We start from the raw sequence: 23,015 nt of genomic DNA on the forward strand, positions 1-23,015 counted from the left end.
AACCATACGGAGCTCTTGCCGCAGCCGTAGCTAGGTGGAGTGCCCAGTCATGCCTGCTAGCTTGGAGAACAACAACCAAACTGTGCAGTTGTTGCACATTTCAGCCATTGCCCTCCTTAGCTCCGCCTCCCTGCTGCCCTCCGCCCCACTTGACCATCGGAGCAGCCACCGTGGCCCACCAGCAGGTGGGTCTGCCACTCAGCCATAGCTGCTCCCACTCAAAATTTAATTTTTAAATTTTTTTTTGAGTTAAATCAATTTCACAACTTTTGCAAAATTAATTTGGTGATTAAATTAAACATAAACTCTTTTATGCCTAATTCAAAATTACTCCAAAACCTTTATTTCAATTAATTTAGACTTTCATAAAATTTAATCCTTAAATCACATAAATTAAACTTTCACATAAATTAATTAATCATACCAAACACTTTTAAGTATGAAAAATTAGATCAAAATTTAATTTTTAATTTTTTTTTTGAGTTAAATCAATTTCACAACTTTTGCAAAATTAATTTGGTGATTAAATTAAACATAAACTCTTTTATGCCTAATTCAAAATTAATCCAAAACCTTTATTTCAATTAATTTAGACTTTCATAAAATTTTATCCTTAAATCACATAAATTAAACTTTCACATAAATTAATTAATCATGCCAAACACTTTTAAGTATGAAAAATTAGATCAAATTTTATGAAATCAATACATTTAAATTAAAAAAAAAGGCTTCATAACACTACTAAATTTTCGAAATTAATTAGGGGTTTAGGGTTTAAAATAATTCGGCTAGGGCATAGAAGATGATTGAGAAATTAAATCATATTTAACGATTCCATATGTTAAATCACATTTAAAATAATATTTGACCCATAATTAAATTATTCTCCCACTTAATTGAATTAAAATTGTGGACAATCAAAGAATTAAAATTCAATATGCGTACATGCAAACGCTAACTGATACCACAGTAGGACTTTAGATACTCTAAAGAATTACATGAATCATATTCATAAGCAACTAAACACCAAGATCAATCCATGACACATAAAGAACATATAATTGTACCTTTTGAAGCGTGATTCTGAAGGAGTTATGTCTTCGTCGTGTGCAATTACTAGATATATAATTGGATCAAATTATGGAGATAATTAAGTCCGGACATTTGGGTCGTCGTTTTGCCATAGCTAGAGGTACTTACGATCTTTGGACTAGTAAAATAGGCCAAAGCCCAATTGGACGGATCCTATGAGGTCACACAAAGGGGCTAGATCGAGCATTAGAGGACGAGGCCCATCATGGGCCTTATCACTCTAGGTGGCCGGCCATAAGGGGATTAGAAGAGGGTTTTGGGCCTCAAGCCCTAGTCTAATTATAATGAGATTATAAATAGACTAGGTGCCTAGGTTTGCATGTAAGGAATTTACTGATCATTTAGATCAAAACCCTAATTAGCAAACACGAAACCAACCCCTCTCATATTCCCTCTCTCACGGCTCTCTCCTCCTCCCGGCGCCGGTGGTGGTGGTTCGTGCGGTGGTCGGTTGTCCGAAAAGGTGGTGATCGCGATTTTCCTCAATCACTCGACCAATCTAGTATTGGTGGACGGCTCGTTCGAATCTCGTGGACTAAGTAGAGGAGCAACACTTGGGGCTCTATTCTCTCCCTGATTTGCCTGTCGAATAGCTTCGTGGAATTCACGCTTCAAAGGTATGATTATGTGTCTTGTGTGTTATGCATGCGATCCTTGGATTAGGTATTTTATTGAATATGATTTATATATATTATTTCCGTTGCGTAGTACCTATAAACTCCTACAGATTCCACGTGCAATCGAGCAAGAATAATGGGGAATAAAGAACTCCGAGCGTGATTCCTCTACTTGGTCCATGGACAAATATTAAACCTCCACTAATGCTAGTTAGTCGTGATTGAACCCTTCAATCAACCTTCTACGGAGAATAGAGATAAGTTAACCACAAACCACCACGACGAACAACACGAGCCGCACCTAGGAGTGCTGGTCGTACGAAGTGAGGAGGAGAGAGAGAGAAAGCCATGAGTGAGAGAGAAAAAGGAGTTTAGGGTTTTGGGAAAACTAGTTGCCTTGTTTCACAATTCACTGTCTGTTAATCGTGTCTTATGTCAACCCATAGCTTGGAATTTATTTATAAATCACATCTCTAAATAAGAGTCCATATCAAGCCCAAAATCCTAATCCTAATCAAACTACTCTAGCCTAACACTCTATATAGTATATCATGATCTCACGATGGGCCTCTTACTTGTTTAACCCAATACCCTTGTTGTGTGACCTCATATGATCCATTCTATTGGGCTTTGGACTATTTGATCAGCCCAAATATCATTTATCATATCTAGCAACAAACAATGACAATCCAAAAGAACAAATTTTTTTCTCCATAATAGTGATCCTTGATATATCTAGTAATTGCACTTATCAAAGACATAATTCCTTCATCCACTAATAATATCTGCACACATTTTATTTTTCTTTTCTCCATTACTTCTGTCCCCTTCATCAACATCTATCATACCGACACTTCTCTTTTTTCAACATTGCTAGTACCCGTTGTAGTAGTATTAGGATTACCCCCAACCCCTCATATTCATATCTGATGATAAATTTTAATGTTCAATTATGTTTGAAAGAAATAAAAATAATTGTACAAGTACTATTATAAAAAAAGGCAAAATTGACCTCAACACCCTGAATTATGGCTTAGATGCACTCAGCACCAACAACTTTGCGTAGTAGGCAAAACACCACTAACTATAGTGTTAGGTGCGACAATTGTCTTAAATGAAAATTTTCGGCCATTTATAAGGCACTCGTCGCACTTAACACTATAGTAGATGGTGTTTTAGCTATTACGCAAAGTTCAAGGTGCTCAGTACACCTAAGTCATAATTCAGGGTCTTACGGTCAATTTTACCTAAAAATAATTAATCTTAAAAATAAAATACTCCATAACTAATCCATATTAATATTTCACCTAATTATCATAAAATTTAGTTTAATTTTATACACAATGATGAATGATCGGGGTTAAAAACTACTTCCTCCCTTCTATTAATATTGTAACAAGGAGGAAATTACGCATCCTATGATGAATGATCGGGGTTATAAACTACTTCCTCCCTTCTATTAATATTGTAACAAGGAGGAAATTACGCATCCCAAAGTATATTTTATATGCTAAATATCTATAATTGTATAAGAGTAAAATTATAAAAAGTTGATATTGTGAAAGTAATTTATGAGACGAATCCAACAAGATCCCATATGACTATATTTTGCAACGTATAAATCATATTATATAGTCAAACAAGAGTAGTAAATAGTGCAAAAAGTCCATTGTTGCAATATTAATAGAACGGAGGAAGTATAGTTTTCTTTCCTTAAATTTTTTTTTTTTTGGGTTTTTCTACACGGTAACCCTATTTTTTTCACTTTTCTACGTTGTGCCCCAATATATATGACTTTCTACACGGTAACCCCAATATAGTTTTTGTTTCCATACGGTAACCTTGCCGTTATCCTGCCGTTAAAAAATTCCGTTAGTGGGGCCCACTCTCCATTTATTAATATTATTTTTATCGAATTGGTATTCCGTCAAAGGTTTCGAGGGCTATTTTAGTTCTTAGGGGTCCAAATTGAGTTCAAATTTGGCAAAAAAATACCTAGATGCCTCGTTTTGCTTATTAAGAAATGTCTCGATTTACGTGTTAACATTTAAACACACAAAACGAGGGTGTTTTGCTTCTTAAAAAAACTTTATGGGGCAATGCGCGGGACCCATTGGCAGAGGGTGTTTCACGTTTTTAATTCACGGCTCTTGCTTCGTCATCTCTCACTCTCATTCTCACACTCATCGTAATATCTGATTCAATTTCTTCTTTACACTTTTTTCTCTCTATTTCTGCTCTGTAATTTTCAGGTATATTTCTCTTGCACAAATTACTCACTATTTTAGTTTCTAATTGCATTATTAATCAATTTTACCTTTTTTAGGACATCATGGGGTGCCACACCATTGGAATTGTGAGGTAAATTGATTTTTTTTTTATTTTTTTATTTTTATTATTATTTTTTTTTATTTTTTTTTTATTTTTTTTGTAAGGATTTTATTGTTTTTGGGAAATTTTCTTATATGAATTGAAGAACTAGTTATATATATATAATCAGACTGATGCTAAATTGTTTTGGCAGTAGTATTGTATTTGTCTATGCTTAATTTTGTTTTTTGGGAAAAATTTCTTTTATATATTGAAAAACTAGTTGTATTTATAATCAAACTGATGCTATAATTGTTTGGCACTATTATTGTATTTATCAATGCTTAATTTTGTTATAAATTATAATCAGACTGATGCTATAATTGTTTTGGCAGTAATATTGTATACCATGTTAGTCATTTAGTTTGGTAATTGCTTGTAGAAATTTATAGTTATTGATCTATTCTGTTGTGCATGCAGCTTAAATTATGTGAAAAGCAGCTAATTAAACAATTAAATTGGCTAATGTTTGGACTAATAGGTGTCTGACTAGTGAATTTGAGGACACTAGAGAGTGAAATTTTGATCATAGTGTGTGTGTGTGCGCGCGTTTGTGGCTTTTCTTTTGGCCATGATTTATTGAGAAATAAATGTTCGAACATGAATTCCGGTGGCTGGGTTATAGGGTATAATTATTTAATATCAGTGTTATGTAGTGTAGATACTAAGGTTTGTTATGGTTTGAAGTGATGTGTGAATTTAAGTACTTAATCGGCAGGCATTGCTTAGCTTATGTTAAGATACTTATAGAAGGAGAACATAGAAATATGTGTTTGGGCATAGCTCAGGATTCCCATGTTTCGGTCAAGTCTAGTCATTGGCCCAATCTAGTGTTGGAGATTGAGGATTTAGGCTCGCAATCAAGTGCTTGAATCACTAAGAGGAGTGGGGGTGTTGAGCCATGTTTTACAAAAAAAAAAATCTAAAATGACAATTGAAGGTGGTGATGATACGAGCTATATGGCTGGTGGAGATAACTTTGCCCATTAATCTCTAATATTCTGTGCAAATTGATTCTGGAACTCTTTAATAAGCAAACAACAATATGAACAATAAGAAGTGAGAATTTAGCTGGCCTTTTACCAGGTTCGGGGTATCTAGTTGTTTGCTGCCTTATCCCTAATCAGGCTTGTCAGCCAATATCTAAAAGACTCAAATAATCACCATTTTTTGGATAATACGAATAATATTAAGGTATATGTAAAACAAAAGCCGTGCACAGTATTTGGATCAGCCTTGTAATATATTAATCACTATCTTCGTCATTTGGCATACATATATATATATATATATATAGGCAATATAGCTAGTAGTATGATCTTTTATGCTTGGAGTGGTAGCTTTCCCCTTTAGTCTATGTGTTATCAATATATTTCACCCTTTGGTTGAAAATGGGGCTGATCAGATATAGTTGATGTGATCCTTAAGACCTATTGATTCAACTGAAAAATATATCAATCTGGAAAGTGCATCTGTGTTTTTGTTTGAATTTCCTATTTGGATTTCAGAATTCAAATTATTAGCTTTTGCAGAAAGAAGAAAAGGTGTTTGGAAAAGGGAAAACTTTGATAGTTTTAAAATGTTGACGATTGGTGATGCTGAAGCCTCTAAAATCTTTTCTGTTTCTCTTCACTATTAAAAAGTTTGTAATTTTTCTACTCTCACATGCAAAGTAGGTATTGCCCAGATGAGCCACTGCTGTGCCTATCCCGGAATAAAGTTAAATCAAATTTAAACAGTTTTTATCGCGTTCGCTGTAATGTGGCACCCAACATCTTAGGAGCTCGTTTTCACAACTTAACCCGTGTTCATCAAATTACAAGTGAAAAATATTCACCCCTTCACAGCATGTGGCGGACTTATTTTACACCAGTTGGCTTGGAAGAGCAGTCTTCATCAGGATCTTCAGGATACCATGATGATGAAACAGTTTCTGCAGATCCTACCAAAGAGAGACTTGCTAAGCCACCTAGTAGCAATGAGGTAAAAGCTTGAATATTGTCAGGGTGCATAGAAAAGGGGAAAAAACATTGTCGCCGTGATAACAAAATTTAATACTAATATTATTTTCATGTGTTAAGTTAGATTATGTCGGCTAGACTACATTCATAAAACTTACAATCTTTGCTGACACAAAACTTAGACCATTGAAAAGTAACTATAATAATGTACTTCCTTCGTCCCACAAACCTTTGTTTGTATTACCTTACCCAATTTCTTATTTGGATTGGGTATTGATTTGCTTACCCACCATTCATAAACATACTAAGAATACCCACTAATGTAATTTGGAATCTATACTTTTTCTCAACAAAGTTCCATCATATACATCTTTCCTAGATCTTTGTGCACATGAGGAACAAGGACACGAGGAACAAATAAAGACCTAAACAAATAATTATGAGTTGTGCCCAGTTAATTCCCCAAATAAACAAATTGGTATAATCATCTTTTCAAGTACCAGTGGAGGGGTATATGCGTTTTTTCATGTACTAATTGAGGGGTACATGTGTAATTTCCTCACCAAACAGTAAAAGCCAGTTGCAAACAGTAATTGGACACCTTACCAAAAGTACTGAATAAATGACCACGCTTTTTCAATATATTTACAGAAATGCCACCAGATTAACAAAATTTCGTTTATTTGGCGGATAAACTTGTATTTGCCGAATAATTATGCATATGAGGAACAAGGAACCAAAAGAACATACATACTCTCTCCACCCCCAAATAAATGCCTCATTTTTTGCCCAAAAACCTTGTTCCTAAATAAAAGTCTCAGACCCTATCCAATGATGAGACTCAAGTGAGTATTTTAGGAGATAGAGAGTATTTTTTGCAATGTATACCAATAAGTTAGTATCTAAACTTAGCAACTCCAAAAGAAAGTTGCTAAGTTTAGTTACTCAACTTTGAGTCTCATTTGACAAAAAGTGTGGGTCTCTTGTCAATATTTTAATATATTTTGTAATTTTTTTAATTTTACCTGTTTTTTTTAATCTTACAAATATTTGATATTAAGGGCTATAAATTGAAAGTGACATTTGTATATTTTAGAGAGTCTTACTATTGGGAAATTAGACTTCACTTGAGTTGTTAAGTTGAGAAGTGGGTATGGTATTACATTAGAGGTATAAAACAACTCATTTTGTATTTCAATACTTAAACTTCAGTCTCACCATTGGAGATGGTCTTACATCGTTTTTTAATTTACTTTTGATCAACCTTAACATATTTTGCAAACCTCAATTTTTTTTTTTTATTTACGTTTGATCAATTAAACCCGACTTTTTTCATTTTTTTTTTTTACTTTTTAAATTCTCCTTCCTAAAATCATTTGAAAAAGGAAAATGAGATTTTTATTTGGTGGTGGATGGAATTGTTTATTAAGTTTATACTGGTTATCTAGATCAAGTTCTTAAAACCTAAGGGAGCATTGAAGTTTCTAGGTTTACACTGCTAATTTTGTCTAATTATTTGTTAACAGATATGTGGTCAAACAGCCAAAAGAGTGCATATAACATTTTTTTATTCATATTTTTTGTGTATATTTGCAGCTGAAGTCATTGCTTGCGGATTCTGAGAGATCAAAACTGGTTAAAAAGTTGAGTGAAGCCAATCAACACAACCGCTTTCTGAAACGGCAGGTTTTCACTTCAATTGATTTATCTTCACATTTTGAATTACTATTTCTAAGCTATGTTGTAGCAATATAGCTCTTGTTGTTTCATAGACATCATTATGGTGATTAAATTTCTATATGTTCCAGATGATTAATTATTTGAAAGCATTTGTTAATGAAGTAAACTCAACTATTAGTTTTAGAAAATTTATTCTAAAAGCTAAAAGCACATATTTAGGGGTCCTAAAGTGTAGAACTTCAGATGTGCAAACTATGAAATACGAATGATGTGAATTCAAGGGTTATAATGTTGGCTTCTTAAATTAGGTTATATCCCACCCTAGCTGTAATCTATACTTGGAAACTAGATTATTGGGGAATTAGTGAAGTCGTAATAGACACTAATCTAGTATATTTAGGAATGACATTAGAGATGAGATTGCCGTGATGAGTGTGAAGTAGTTGTTGCTCTGAGAGTGTTTGATATAGTGTAGGATTGGAGGAAAGTTGTATGCTGTAGGGTGTCCTGCTACCTTTTTATAGTGTGGTTGATGAGGTGTACAGATGGACTTAGGTTTACAATAGGCTGAATTTGGTCCGGAGGAAATTATCATACATAATTTCACTGTTTACAGATATTACCTATGTCGACATCAATCAGTTTTTGAATTTCTTTTTCGCTACTTGCCAACAGCTAAAGGGGAAGATGGGGAGGAGGCCGTGTAGGGGAGAAGAAAGTAATTAATTAAGCAATGGAGTAGATCAGTAGAATCATGGAAGATATGCCATTCCTTTGCCAAATAGAGACTATATTTTCTACCCTTGGTAAACTTAATTTCAATCTAGGAAGATTACTCTCTTTTACAAACCAATGTGTGAATTAGAAGTAAATTAGGGTGGGAACTATATGCTTTTATATGCGAAAGCTTTTATTCTAAGAAAATGGATTCTTTTGCAAACAGCTCCACAATCTAATAAATGATGAGCATTTGATTCTACACAAACTGATTCTGTTGTGACTTTTTTGCGAACAAAAACCAGGATGTCGACAAACAATTTTCTATATTATGGCACACCCTTTCACAACCTCTTATATAAGGTCTTTAAAATTTTTGATAGATTATGAATGAATTTGTTGTACCCACATAAACAATGAATCAATTAGATGGAATATGTTGGGCGTCTTTTCTTAAAATTCTGTACAGTGGACATCAACATTGTTCCAGGTGGGAGACTGACTTGGAATTGTGATTAATCTTAAATGTTAAAATTTAAGAGGATTATAGCTTTGAGCTCAGTAACTTGTATTCTGGAATATTAGTCATCATCTAGTCTTTCAGGGAAATGTATTAAGCGATTTATGAATTCTATGTTTTTCTTTGTTAAATCACTATGTACATTATTATTACTTTGATGTGGAGGAACATTGCACCAAATTCTTTGTGAGTGTATATGACTCATCCTAGATCTTTGCATTAGTTCAGGAGTCCTATAGCTAGCCATCTGAATGTGTGCAGGTCTTTCTCCAGAATGTGGTGAGTGGTGCGCTTTGCCTTCAAGGTTCATGCTGATTCTAATTTGATTTATAGGTTCAGGAGAGAGAAGGTGCTTTGACTAATTTCAAGAGTGAACTTGCTGTCCTGGAACTAGAAATTCAGGTATCAATTTGAAAAGGCTTTCTAATTGGGCAGAGGATATGCAATGCTTTTTTCTCTTTTTTCTAATTACTTTATAAGATGATCTATTCTGATTTAATTGATGGAGTTGAAATTTTAAAATTATACTATTTCTTTAGCGGTCTCATTCGGTATCATTGCTAGTTTCCAGTTTTTGGTTTTTAGATTTTAAATGTCATATTATATAAGTTGTATTTTGGACTTGACTTTAGTCATACTTCTACTAATCATGCTAATTTATAAAGCTGACAACATAAAAGTGGAACTAGTCATATTTTATAAGTTGTATTTTGGACTTGACTTTAGTCATACTTCTACTAATCATGCTAATTCATAAAGCTGACAACATAAAAGTAGAAATTACTTTTGGTTTCCGTATATTTGTTTGGAAAATTGGAAAAGAAAAATTCAACCTTTTCACTTTTTCCTCCTAAAAATTCTACCTTCATTTTATTCCTCAAAAATCCAACCTTTATACCCCTCCTTCTCCAATAGATCCATTTTACTTGGGACCTGATAAACAGGTTAAAAAGATTTTTTATTTTTTATTATCTCTTTCCCTTCTCACTCCTCTTCTTTCTCTCTCCTCAAACACTGAAGCCACCAACCCCACCTCCGCCACCACCACTTCTGCCACCACCACTTACCCCACCCAATGATCCCAAACCCAAAACCGAAGCCACCAACCCCTCCTAGGCTCGAAATTTACAATTATGGGTGGTCGCTGAGGTGGGTGGTCAGGTTTTTGGGGTGGGAATTATGGGGTTTAGAAAATGGGTGGGGAGCTGCTGGATCAGGCAGGTTAGGGTGGGGTTCTTCTAGGGAAATTAGGTTAGGTGTTGGTGTATGTGGTGGTGTTGATGAGGTGGTGGTTATGGAGAGGGTGGTGATAATTGTACAATTGTGGGGGTTGAGCAGGGGCTGTGACTGGTGGCCGCTGTAATTGTGGTTGTTGTGCGTGTGATGGACTGGGGCAGGGGAGTTGCGGAGGCAGTGGTGTTGGCTGGAAGTTGGTGGAGGTGATGAGTGTGGGTTTTCTAGGGGGAAGAGATGCGTGTGGGCTAGTGTGGATTGTTGGGCGGGCGCAGCAGCCGCCTAATAGGTCGGGTTGTGGCCTGAAAAGCAGGGTGGCCGATTTAATGGAGGGTGGTGAGGAATGGTGGCCGATGTAATGGAGGGTGGTGAGGAATGGTGGCCGGATTTAATGGAGGTGGCGAGGAATGGTAGTGAGGATGGTGGCCGGAAAATCTGATATTTTTTGTTTGTATATTATTTTTAATTATTTTTGTTTTTTGATAATTAAGAAAATAATTGACCTATTAATTAGCTGGCACGTAGCATCTAACTTAAAAAACCGGTCATCAACAGGTAATAAACCTTTAGATTAAGTGGGGTATAAAGGTTGGATTTTTTAGGAATAAGATGAAGGTTGGATTTTTAAGAGGAAAAAGTGCAAAGGTTGGATTTTTCATTTCCATTTTTCCTATTTGTTTTTAGTTTGCTAAAAAATTGGAAATTGAAAACAAAAAACAACAAACAAGCACTTTTTGCTTTCATGAATTACATTCACAGGTGCTAATTATGATTCAAATTTTTCTTATTCGACTCTACAAATTGATGTTTAAAAATAGTTGCTTTCATGAATAATTTTCTAAATTTGCTTTTGTTATCATTAATATTGTACATGTAATATACAGGCACTTGTTGCTCTGGCAGATGAAATAGCAAAAGCTGGCGTTCCAGAAGGTTCAAGGAAGATTAATGGAAGATACATCCACTCCCATCTAGTCGCACGGTTAGAAGGTACACTTCCCTTTTATTTTCTTTTGTGTTGCTCCTGGATGTTGGATTTATGAAGATGTGTTCCTTGCTTGTAGTACTTGAAAAATTTCTACATTTTTCATAGTAGCAAATCATGCCATATCATACTTTTAATCTACTATCCTTCATCTCCCTATCTATAGTGGAGTGAGAAGGTGATATGTCATTGGTAGTACAGCGAGGGTTTTAATTTTCGTTATTATATATACATATAGGGTTGAGATCCAATGAGAAGGATCATAAAATGAGAAGGAATCTTGATCGTACAAATAAATCCAACGGTTCACATTTTACTTGCGTAAAATGCCACAATTAGCATTAAAATTATGCACATTCAGTACAAAAGTTATGCAAACTTAATTCAAAAATTACACATTTTTTTTAATACGTACTTTCATTATTCTTCTCACCATAGAGAAATCTTTCTCTTCCCTCCATTACAGCTTATTTGAAGTTCTAATTAGCTGGTGTTTAAATCATATATAGATATAATTTTTTCATCTAGAGAATATTTAATACTCGTAGTATGCAAATGTAGTTAAAATAAGCAACTTTAGTAGAAAGGATATGCACATTTCCTTTAAATAATATGCACATTTTTTACAAAAATAATGCACATTCTCTACACGAATTATGCATATACAGGTAAAAAAATTTGCATATTTGATTTTTAAGCTTTGATTTCATCTCCTATACTCAGATAACTCCACGACTCCCTTATTGCAATCATGAAAATTCTTTTCAAATTTAGGAGCCAAATGGTGGGAAAAGAGATGATCATGTAGGAGAGAGAAAGAAAGAGATAGAGAAGGTGGGGGAAAGAGATGACCATGGAGGAGAGAGAGAGAATAGGGAAATATTCAAGCTTCTATTGAACTTTGACGGGAAAAAAAAAAGAAAACAATGATGAACATGGAGGAATGGGAAGGAGAGTAAAACGGGAAGGAGATTAGGTATTTGGGGAAAAACTTTTACATATTATTTATAGTTTTGCTATTAATGAATTATGTAATAAGGACCATTAGATCTATCTAATTGAACGCCCTAGATTACTTCTCATCATTCTCACTATAAGGTCATCATTTGACCCCTACACACACACACAAACACACACACACACACACACACACACACACACATACATATATATAGGGGAGGTATCCGGTGAGAATAGGTCCATATCTGAGAATAGGTTCATACTTATACGAGGATCGATCTATAATTTAGAACACGTGAGTAAAAATTTAGAACATACGAGTAAAAATTTAGAATATGAGACTCAAATTTAAATTTAGAACATATGACTAATAATTTAGAACATGTGTGTGAGTAATAATTTAGAATATCTGATTCAAGAATTAGAACATGTGAGTAAAAATTTAAAAATTTTGCTTTATGAAATTTAGAACATATGATTAACATTTAGAACATATGATTTAAAATTTAGAACATGTGAATAAAAAAAATTTAGAACACCTGGTATAAAAAATAGAAAATGAGAGTAAAAATATTGAACATATGAGTAAAAATATAGAACATGCGAGTAAAAATTAAAATATATGCTTTCGAATTTAGAACATATAACTAAAATTTTTTGAACACACGCACGTTTTAAAATTTAGAACATATAAGTTAAAATTTCGGAATAAGTCATTCAAAATTTATAACATCTTACTTAACTAATTTATGGTTTAGAACATGTGAGTAGTAATTTAGAACATCCGATTAATTTAGAATACCTTGAAAAAAGTTTAGAGCATCATATTTAAAATTCAGAACATACGAGTAGAAATTTAGAACATACGAGTAAAAATTTAGAACATAAAAAGTGTTCTCACATAAAGTAGGGGTTCTCACGAGAGCTTTCCCCTATATATATTTATTTATTAAGGATTTCGCAACCATCATACTTGTAAGTGGGTAATAGATAAGTCTTTGATTAGTACACTCTGTATAGTCGTTACTTTTAACTTTGTGATCCTTTCTCCATTTGCATAACTAAGGATGGAACATAAGAAATTCATAATATTATTGTCCCCCTTTCCAGCTGTTCAACAGAAGTTTCAGGACCAGATAAAGGATGTGGCTGCTGCACAGTCCAAGGAGGTGCCAGTATTTTGGATTGGTATGGCTGAGGTAAGAATGGAAGAGTTATGTTGCACTCAACTGTTTTTCCTTTTTAGTGTCTACTTAAGACGGGACTAATTTTTTTATTAAGATTTGAGAGTCTTCATCCAAAATTTACATCCTCGTTTTTTTTTTTAAATTTTTTTTTTTTTTTTTTAACCTGTTGATCGGACTTTTAGCACAACTCCAAATTAGTGTATCGGTGCATAAATGCATTATGCTACACCTGGACACCAACTTGTTTATTTACAATATGTCAAATATAAATTTTGTTGCTGATAAAATGTTATACTAGCCTCAATTAAGATTTAAAGATCTCTTTGTACCTGTTGAGAAGTTAATCGTCCCTTTAATAAAAAAGTGGAGATCTTTAAAATCTGCCTCAATTTAAAATTAGGTATTTTTCATTTGCTTTGTCTTAGAAATAGGCATTTAATTCAATTAAGGACCAAGCTGAGGGCACTATTCTTAATAATATTTCTTGATAAGAAAATTAAAAATTACAAGGGGATCTTTCAAATGAAGTTCTTCTACGTGCACTTGACTTTTATGAATGACCAATCTTATAAGGACAATATTTTGATTGTATGTAGAGAAAGTAGATATACACATCTGCATTAATATAGGAGTTCCAATTAGAATTGGATAAGTAAACAAAGTTTTGAGGGAGAGAGTTTCCAACTAGTTGCTAGAGAACAAACATGGACTCTAGAATCCGTCAAAAAAAAAAAAAAAACATGGACTCTAGAATAGATAGGAAGTCTCAAAATGGAAAACTTATCTGTAATGCAAGGAGAAATAAAGATGCCAATTTTAACCAGGTTGCTCAAAGACCTCAGTCAAGCAATGTTAATCAATCCCTTCAAAACCATTTAGAGAAAGAACATAACTTTACAATCAAAACAATTATTTTTATGTATTCTCAACACAACGCGACCAGTTTGTCTTCACATCTTTCCAAGTAGAGACTTTTGCAATCCATGCTAGTTCTAGGTGAAAAGTTGATGACAAGACCTAAATCCATATGAATCCAGATCACCTCCCCAATTATTGGAAACGTGAAAATAAAACCTGGTGAGAATCGGAAACTCAAAAAATTGGGGAGAAGACTCTCACAAATGGAGAGAACAAAACAATGAAAACAAAAACCAGAATTATAGAAAAAGGGCTGAAATAGCCTAATTTCTTAAAAGAGGAGAGGGAATAGAGAAAAGACAAAGGAGATGGCCTTTGGAAAATTAGTAGCTAACTTGAGTGGAGAGGGATAAAAAATAGGCTGAGCCATATACTTGATACGCAAGGCGGGTGCATATCCAATGTCTATAATTCCATATCCATGCATTCATTATCTCCAATAACGTTGGAGGGCTGCTGATTCGCACTAAGCTGGTTCCTCTGGGGAAAAGAATACAATACTAAACGCAGGTCTTTACTAATTGCTTCATTGTCTTGCCCTTTCTTGGTAATGTGGTTGAAGCTCTTTTATTTTAGATTTTTCATTGCATTAGCAAAAGTTACCACTGTTAGGTCTGAGTGCGTGGAGATGGTTAAAGGTGTGTATGGAGGCATACAAAGGTTATGCATTTGAGTGTGTGAGCTTGAAAAAGCTAAAGAGGGGATGTGTTCATGCCTGGAAGTAACATGTTCATGTTGGGCTGTCCTGGGGAGATCAAAAGCTAGGGGATGCTGGACCCAAGATGACACATCCATGCCTCAGATGGCACCTCCATCTCAGAGGGCAACAAGTCTATGTCAGTAGTAATACGTGGGTTTAGCATTCGAAAATCCAAATTCGAGTTTAGCTTCTTGTTGCTTGTGTTTCACCGACTACAAGAATTTTTCGTTTTTTATTAATGCTTCATTAAACCCTTAATATAATATAAATAGTGCCCAACAGCCCCCTTTGTATGACATGCTCATATTCACTTTATTTAAACACTTAGGGGTTAAAGAGAGGTTTTGAGAGAGTGAGAAAGAGCATTGGATGCTCGTAAACAATTATATATTGTTCATCATCAATTTAACTCCGTAGTGCAAGGTTGGGTTTTTCTCCTGGTTCTCGGGTTTCCCTCAATAACTCTGTTTCCCTTTTTGTTTATTTTCTTCACTGTTGGTTGCTTGCTGTTCTTGCTTTGTTGATTGTTGTTGTCAATTGCAAATTAGACTTACATGAGTCACATCTTATTTACAACTGCTTCTACTTATCTATCTAAAATTCACTGGAGTGCTAGTGCGTTTATAACTATAACCTGTTTTCAGAGTGTGCAAATCATGGGTAGTTTTGATGGATGGAGTCAAGGAGAACACCTATCTCCAGAGTACACAGGCTCATATACAAAGTTTTCCACGAACCTGTTGCTCCGACCTGGGAGGTATGATTCTTTTTTTTTTTTTTTCCATTGTTTCATACCCATCTGTTATCTCGACTATGAAGTTCTGTTATTCCAAATTCTAGTCTGGCGAGTAAAGAGGATACAAATTCTTGATAATGCTAATTCTTTTACATGGTGAATACTGAATAGGTATGAGATCAAGTTCTTAGTCGATGGGGAGTGGAAGATATCATCAGAGTTCCCAACTATTGGCGAAGGGTTGCAGGAAAATAATCTTTTAGTTGTAGAGTAATTTTTCAAGTCATCAATGATGATTTTTTTTAGGGTTATAAAGTTATTGATCCCAACCCCCATCCAAGATTAGTACATCTCAATAAATGTAACATGTAAGAAAACGGCACTGGCTACTGCCTCTCAAATGTGATCTTAGTTACCGACTTCATGTAGTTACAGACTTCATGTGCTGTTAGTCCTCTACTTCTCTATAATGTAACAAGGTTCTAAGACACAACTGATCGGAAATTATACTGTAATCATATATAAATCTTGTTTATAGAGGTGTGAATCTCATTATTTTACTTTAATTGCGTACCGATGTTGTCAAATAGTCTTCAATACATATCTATGGACAATGGACATGACAAATTGATCGAACTGATCAATTCTGTACAGGTGAAAATTTCATCTATCATTAGAGATGAAGGCTTGCAAGTTGCAATATGCTCATTAATATACTGTGTTTGATCTCCCGCAATAATAATTGGGGAGGGGGCTGGAACCTAATCACCCAGAACTGATCTCCAGAATCCGGATTAGCCCTAAGGGTGAACTGGGTGGAACACAAAAAAAAACTGATACTACGTACACGAATTTGTAATGTTTTGAATGGGACATCCAATTTTAATGTTGTATGTGGGCTGCGGCAACATCTCTTTTCTTACAGCTCGTCTTGTGTGTGGCTAGACACATCGTATGACCACGTATAAAAGAATAAAGTAACCCATATAACACTGACCAAGTAGCCCCTGTAATATTGACTGAGTAACCCCTATAACACCGGCCAAGTAACCCTTTAACACTAGCCAAGTAAAGCCGCATGTAAGACTTTGTGCTTTTCTTATGTTCATTAATACATTGTCTGCCCATTATATTGTTGTTTGTGGTTTTTATTTTGATGCTTGTTTATCTTGAGTAATATGCATATTATGATTTCATTTGCGTTTGAAAATTGTGTGTTCTACTGCTAGGACTGTTATGTTAGCATTAAGTACACAAGAGTATGGGTTGAACTTAAATGTCTTAGAAGCTCGGATTTAGGTCAAGTGCAAATCCAAATTCTGTAAAATCCGAAACAAGTTTGTAGACACCCATTATTTATTTTTTTTTTTTCAAATGAATTGTTTAGGAGATAGTAACTCAAGTCATGAGAAAATACATGACACCGATGTTATTACATTATTCACAAAAAAAAAAAAAAAAAAAAAAAAAAAAAAAAAAAAAAAATTTACTGATTTCAACATTAAACGACCTAGCAGTAGTTGTTGCTAATAACCTTGGCCAAAATACACAAAATTTGTCAAGGATTATTGCATCAACAAAAGTTTAGAGACGTAAAGCTACATTAAAAGCTCTCGGAATAGCAACCTATACAATTTGAACATCGCATCTACTCGTATTCATGTGCTAAAAGACCAATGGCATTAACAAAATGTCACTTCAAATTAGCAATAGGCAGAAAGTAGTTGCAAACTTAAGCAACCTTTGAGACTTCAACCAACAGTCTGTGCAAAGCTTGTGGCTTCGAAAAGAATGGTGAATGGTCTGCACCTTTGAGACGCAGGACCTGTTCTGGAGGGTTGCCCTTTGTCATTTGTTCTTGTGAAGTGAGAGCTATTGCATTATCTTCTGTAGTTTCTATGTAAAAGCGTCGTACAGAACCGTAGTTCTTATCTGTGAGACACAGCTTTTCTAAAACAGGTGCAAATGGTATTGGCCTCATTGATACAGATGCCAGTGCAACATCCTGCACCAAGATATAACCGGGTCAGTGAGAGAGGTATGACGGAGATATTAAATCAACAACATAAGATAACATTCCTTTTCTTTCAGAATTTGTTCATTTAAGTACACTATGGGCTTGTTCATATTTACTTAATTTCAGTTCAGTTCAGCTCCAATCAGTTCAGTTCAGTTCAGTTTAGCTCCTAATTTCCCTCTCTCATAAAATATTCATTTCACCTCATTTCAGTTCAGCTCCAATTAGTTCAGTTCATTTCAGTTCAGCTCCAATCAGTTTAGTTCAGTTCAGCTCAATTCAGTAAATGTAAACGGGTCCTATGCTTAGAGCTTTGTAGATCACCAACTTATCACTTAGTGCTGTACATTATCGGTCATTCCTTCGTTGATCCCTAAACTCTTACAACTAATCAAGATCACAGAAGAAAAGGAAAACTGTGACTGAACTTCTTAACCACCCTTCCTCCACACAAATAAGGAAAAAGAAAAAGAAGGCACAGTCTTGTAATTAATCCGAATTAACTTGGTAATATGAACAAGAAGAAGATGACACCAGAAGAAAAAAGGAAAAATTTGTTCAAACAGTCGAATAGTGTCGAATTAAGTTTTTATTTTTTGGTCACTTATAAGGTTAATCAGAATTAGTTTGGTTGTATGTACAGCAACAAACAATATGGTTCTGACATGTGATCGCTTAAAAAAAGATTCTTATTATACGTTTTGATTGTGATTTGAGATTTTAAAACCAGCAATAGGATTAAATTTTTAAAATCAAGAGTGGAATATAATTTACCTTCGATGGGCTTTGGTTAAATAGCAACTCCTTCAGCAATGACTTGTCAAGATCAATAGCAGTTGGAGGATTATTGTTTCCATTTGCATAAAGGAAAACTTGAGCCTGCTTCATTAGATCCTTGGCCTCTTCCTGATGCAAACAACGATAAAATAATTAGAAAACAATACGCACCCTAAGACTTTTAGAAGTTATTGATGCAATTCTGCACACTATGCCAATTGACAAAACATGCAAAAGGCTTCTTGTCAAAGCACAAGAACATCTAATGGGTTTCTACGAAACATCTAATGAAAACCATTACAATATCAAAGTGAATTAGCCCATTCTATCATGCATTGTAGGCAAGAATTAGTAGTGAATTACTAAATAGCCCCATTACATCAAAGCTCTGACAGCCTCAGTAATTTCTTTGACACGAACTCTTAGACTTCCTCAAACACGCTACAATCAGAATACTAGAAATTCAGCACAGTGGAAGGATGAAAAAAGAGAAATTTGTTCAGCTGAGCTGCTGAAGTTCCGTTGTGCTTAACCCCTAGTCTTGGCTGTGGTTGAAGTCTTGACGAACCACCACAGAGGCACTGAATGACGGAATGTACTACTGTCAATTTGCTCAATTGAGGCATATTTACTTCCTAGTGCTAAAGATGCAAAGAAATTAGAAGCAAACCTGCTGTGAGAAGATATCAAGAGCACTTTGGCCATTATTCAACATTGTTGCAGCAATGAAAACAGCTTTTGACACTTTCGATGGAAACAATTCCATTGCATATGATATGCAAGCACCACCAAAATCATGTCCTACCAATATCACCTGCATTACAGAACAAGAGAAAAAGAATTATAAGATCATAAACAACTCGGTATGTAAGGTTTGTTAAAGTGTACAAGAACAGTAAAAGATCTTTTGGCAAATGCATCTACCCTGTCCATTTCTTAGCATACTCAGTGTTCAATTGAAATGATACACATGGATAAACTTCAATACAGTCACTAACAATTTATAGACCTGACATCAATTATATCTGCTAAGAAACGAAGTTTAACTACATCAATAGAAAGTACATCAAATAAAGAAAGAACCTTTTCTCCATCAGCAAGTTTTTCGAGAAAGTCAGTAAGTGGCTTCACATATTGTGCAAGACTTGTAATGCCATTGGTATCTGATGAATGAATCCCAGAACCAGTCAAGTCTATAGCTGTAACCTTATAACCGCATTCTTCCAGCAGAGCAATGGTCTTATACCAACACCATGCACCAAATCCACCTCCATGAACAAGCACAAATTTATTGGTTTCTAAGCCATCAAGCCCTGCATCCTGCCATATACATAATTCAATCCAATATCAGGCTTCATTATTTTCAACCGAAAAACCATAATCTTATAGCTTATTATCCCTAATCTAAATTTACTTCCCCTCATCCAAATTAACATTTCCTGATACTTATTTTTTTAATTAATCATAATTGAAATTAATCTCCAATCCAATCCTTGAGTTCTATTCCATTCGTACATGTTATCTGTTAGAATTGATAGCCTCACTGAAACAACATATCACAGTGATCCTAGTTCAGTTCTTATACATGGGAAACAAACAAAGTCGTAAATATGTAAATAATATATTTTTCATTCTAGTACATCATATCATTCTACAAATAACATCTTCAAACCACATCCAATCCGATCTATACATAAGTAAACAAACAATAAATCGCATAAGAGGGAAATAATTAGCTCTTGATCGGTCCCCCTTACTGCCCGTGGCTCGACCCCCACCACCCTTAAAACAAAGAAAAAAAAATCCATGAAACATCCCTCAACTGATCACATTAATAAACTACTATCATGCTATCACCAAGCCACCACATGCAACCCTTGAACTTAGATCCGCCCATATAAAAATAAACGATTAACCAAGCACCTGGACTATAGTCTTACAGTTAGAAGTTGGGACCATTAAAACAAGTACACTCTTTTGCACTTAATGTAGCTACTTTCCAGATTTTCAACTGTTTTTTAATGGTTTCTTTTTTCTCTAATTCGGCCGACCGAGCTTTATTTTTTCAATTGTAATTTAATGATGAAAAAGCTATATCAATAAAAAGCTCATATTGCTATCAACTTAACATCATTATCATCATTTCTTCTCTTTCCAAAAAAAAAAAAAAAAAAAAAAAAACATCATTGTCAAAAATTTATCATCATCATATTATTCTTGGACCAAAAGTAGAAAATGAACAAACTACACATAACATACAATAAGGTGAATCAAAGGAAAGGGGTAAGAGGGTTCCAAAAATTATTTTTTTTAAAATTACAAAAATTATTTTTTTTTAAATTCTTTTTACAAAAATTTAATATTTTAATATTGTTACATTAATTTTTGCAAATTAAAGGGCAGGCAATTTCGAAGAAAGGGTGGCAGCTGAATCTGCTAAACTGGTTTCAGACATACCAAACTTGATCCGCCATTTAAGTAACATTATTAATTATCATTCTCTTCTTGTTTCCCCTAATTACTCTTTCTTAAGACTAGTAATTAATTAAACTAATACTGTGTAATTTCGCCACCAACAACATGATAATTACTTCTTATTTTTATAATCATAACATAATACTAACAAGAGTTAACAATAAGTAGCATCCGAGTTATAATCTTTTAGGAGTAACTAAGTCACAAAGTACATTTCCTTAAAAAAAAAAAAAAAGGCGTCCCAAAGTACAATGATATAGACACGATTCGATCGACCACCCTACAACTGTACCAACTAAACATAGGTATAATCCCAATGTAATACGAAGGTGATTGACTATTGACCAAATTTTGTTTAATAACAAGAAACAAACAACTTTTGAAAGTTTCAATTAACATTCATAGGAAATTATAGACTTTAACTTACGTCTTAATCAAAAGATCATTTTAAAAAAACCCCACAAATATTACATTTACTATAATTTAATATAAAACACACCCAAATCAAAATTAATTATAACTAAATAAAAATAACACAGTACAAACAAACAAACAAACCTGATTAAGAAGCTGATGAGGTTGAAGAAGAGGATCAGTAAGAGAACGAGCACGAGTACTAGAACTACGAGGCAAAGTAATACCACCATTTTTATTATTATGAGTACTACTATTGTGTTTAGAACTAGCAGGGTATCTTAAAGAGGTTGATCGGTCAAACGATAAACCCGTCTCGCCATTTCGTTGCTCTTGCCGCTGCTGCTCTAGAATGATTGCAGCGGCGGCAAGAGCTTGTTGGTGAAGAACAGGGTCATCAAACTTAAAATTTTCTCGTCTCGATGATCGAATTCTTGACCAACGGTTGCTGTTGCTGGTGGTGGTGGCAGGGGCGGAGGTTGATCGATTGTATTGGCGTTTCGGGTTTTGTTTTTTGTTGTGTATGTCTTCGTAGGAAAGGCATGTACAGAGGTTCCCCATTTTTTGTGTTGCATGAGATAGGAAAACAGAGAAGAATAGTGTTAATAAGCTAAGTTTATGTAATGTGAGTATGATGGTTTAATTTTGTTGTTGGTGTAATTTGTTGTGTTGAAAAAAAGGAAAGGAAAGTTGGTTGTTTTGACCTTAAATTATGTGAAAAGAAATAAAGGAAGGAAGGGTAATCATGTTGGAAACTTCAGTTTGCCGTCTCAATTTGACCTTTTTACTTTTTCTTGTTGAAATGTATTGGCTGTGAAATGTCCAATGTCTAACTTTTAGGAGGGGAGAACTGGAGAAGGTATGTAAATGAAATTTGGATCGACAATTTAGTTTCGGGTCGGGTTGTCAGTTAGCGGAATAGCGGGTTGAAATAGGTTAATTGGTTTAAATCGGATCCATATGGATGTGAAATGTTTGGGTCAAATAAGCTAGGCCCAGGGCCGTTTCTGACTTTTGTGAGGCCTATGGGCAAACTACCAATTAGGGGCCCTATAAATTTAATCATACATGCGATATACACTTAACATTTATTGAAAGTGAAAGTACTTTTTTATGAGGCTATTTATCTTATATTTCCTTCGTTCTTTAATTTGATTCTAACGTTTCGAATTATATTTTGGAAAAATCCCATATATATACACTCGTTTGATCATTTCTTGTGATTTATATGTTGGAAAAAATATATAACATCTTGTTAGATTTTCCTTAAAATATACTTTCATTAAGTATATAAGATGTACAACTTAAGATGTTTAAGTTATAAAATGTGCATTAGCATTAGCAAATGTGAAACCTACAACGTTGCATATGTGATTAAAAAAGAACAAAGTATAAATCATAACTTTATTACCAAAATAAAGTCATATGAAATTACAAAAGTATCTCATATAAATGCTCAAAAAAAAAAAATAGTGTAAGAAATTTTGTATAAGAATAATTACATGTTATCATATTGAATAATAAGAAAATTAGATGCAATATAAAAAATTATGAATTAGGAAAGAAAAAAAGAGTAAGAGAAAAATATAATACTTAAAAAACGGGTAAAATAAGTGTAACAGATTGTTCTTTGGAGTAGTAACTAAGGAGAAAAAA

The 23,015-nt window shown here is 34.1% G+C and overlaps 2 protein-coding genes across 3 annotated transcripts; one reads left to right on the forward strand and one right to left on the reverse strand.

The window, feature by feature from the left end:
• Nucleotides 1–3,869: 3,869 nt before the first annotated feature.
• LOC145595268 (protein PTST, chloroplastic-like) lies at nt 3,870–16,242 on the forward strand. 2 transcript variants are annotated; one of them, XM_081651653.1, is made up of 9 exons: nt 3,870–3,961; nt 4,036–4,070; nt 5,756–6,062; nt 7,637–7,726; nt 9,291–9,359; nt 11,075–11,180; nt 13,246–13,334; nt 15,585–15,697; nt 15,848–16,242. In XM_081651653.1, exons 2-9 carry the CDS (start codon nt 4,042–4,044, stop codon nt 15,948–15,950), a joined length of 906 nt encoding a protein of 301 aa, XP_081507779.1. In that variant the 5' UTR covers nt 3,870–3,961; nt 4,036–4,041; the 3' UTR covers nt 15,951–16,242. The 2 variants fall into 2 exon arrangements, with proteins under 2 accessions (XP_081507779.1, XP_081507778.1); XM_081651652.1 differs by having other exon boundaries at nt 3,888–3,961; nt 5,753–6,062.
• Nucleotides 16,243–17,066: 824 nt separating this feature from the next.
• Nucleotides 17,067–22,007, reverse strand: LOC145595270 (putative methylesterase 11, chloroplastic). Its single transcript, XM_081651654.1, has 5 exons — nt 21,504–22,007; nt 19,554–19,790; nt 19,141–19,284; nt 18,468–18,599; nt 17,067–17,681 (listed from the first exon to the last, which is right to left on the reverse strand). The coding sequence occupies exons 1-5, from the start codon at nt 21,918–21,920 to the stop codon at nt 17,409–17,411; spliced, it is 1,203 nt and encodes a 400-aa protein (XP_081507780.1). The 5' UTR covers nt 21,921–22,007; the 3' UTR covers nt 17,067–17,408.
• Between the last annotated feature and the right edge of the window lie 1,008 nt (nt 22,008–23,015).

This window comes from Chenopodium album, chromosome 19 (assembly GCF_948465745.1).
Source record: "Chenopodium album chromosome 19, dcCheAlbu1.1, whole genome shotgun sequence".
Taxonomy (NCBI): domain Eukaryota; kingdom Viridiplantae; phylum Streptophyta; class Magnoliopsida; order Caryophyllales; family Amaranthaceae; genus Chenopodium; species Chenopodium album.

What these genes read in the sequence shown, in the direction of transcription:
- LOC145595268 (XM_081651652.1), top strand. Translation starts at nt 4,042, where the DNA reads ATGGGGTGCCACACCATTGGAATTGTGAG. An exon ending in TCTAGTCGCACGGTTAGAAG is followed by an intron (nt 11,181 to 13,245) that starts GTACACTTCCCT and finishes CCCCCTTTCCAG; the next exon opens with CTGTTCAACAGAAGTTTCAG. An exon ending in CTGTTGCTCCGACCTGGGAG is followed by an intron (nt 15,698 to 15,847) that starts GTATGATTCTTT and finishes AATACTGAATAG; the next exon opens with GTATGAGATCAAGTTCTTAG.
- LOC145595270 (XM_081651654.1), bottom strand. Translation starts at nt 21,920, where the DNA reads ATGGGGAACCTCTGTACATGCCTTTCCTACGAAGACATACACAACAAA. An exon ending in TTGATATCTTCTCACAGCAG is followed by an intron (nt 18,600 to 19,140) that starts GTTTGCTTCTAA and finishes TGTTTGCATCAG; the next exon opens with GAAGAGGCCAAGGATCTAAT. An exon ending in TTAACCAAAGCCCATCGAAG is followed by an intron (nt 17,682 to 18,467) that starts GTAAATTATATT and finishes ATCTTGGTGCAG; the next exon opens with GATGTTGCACTGGCATCTGT.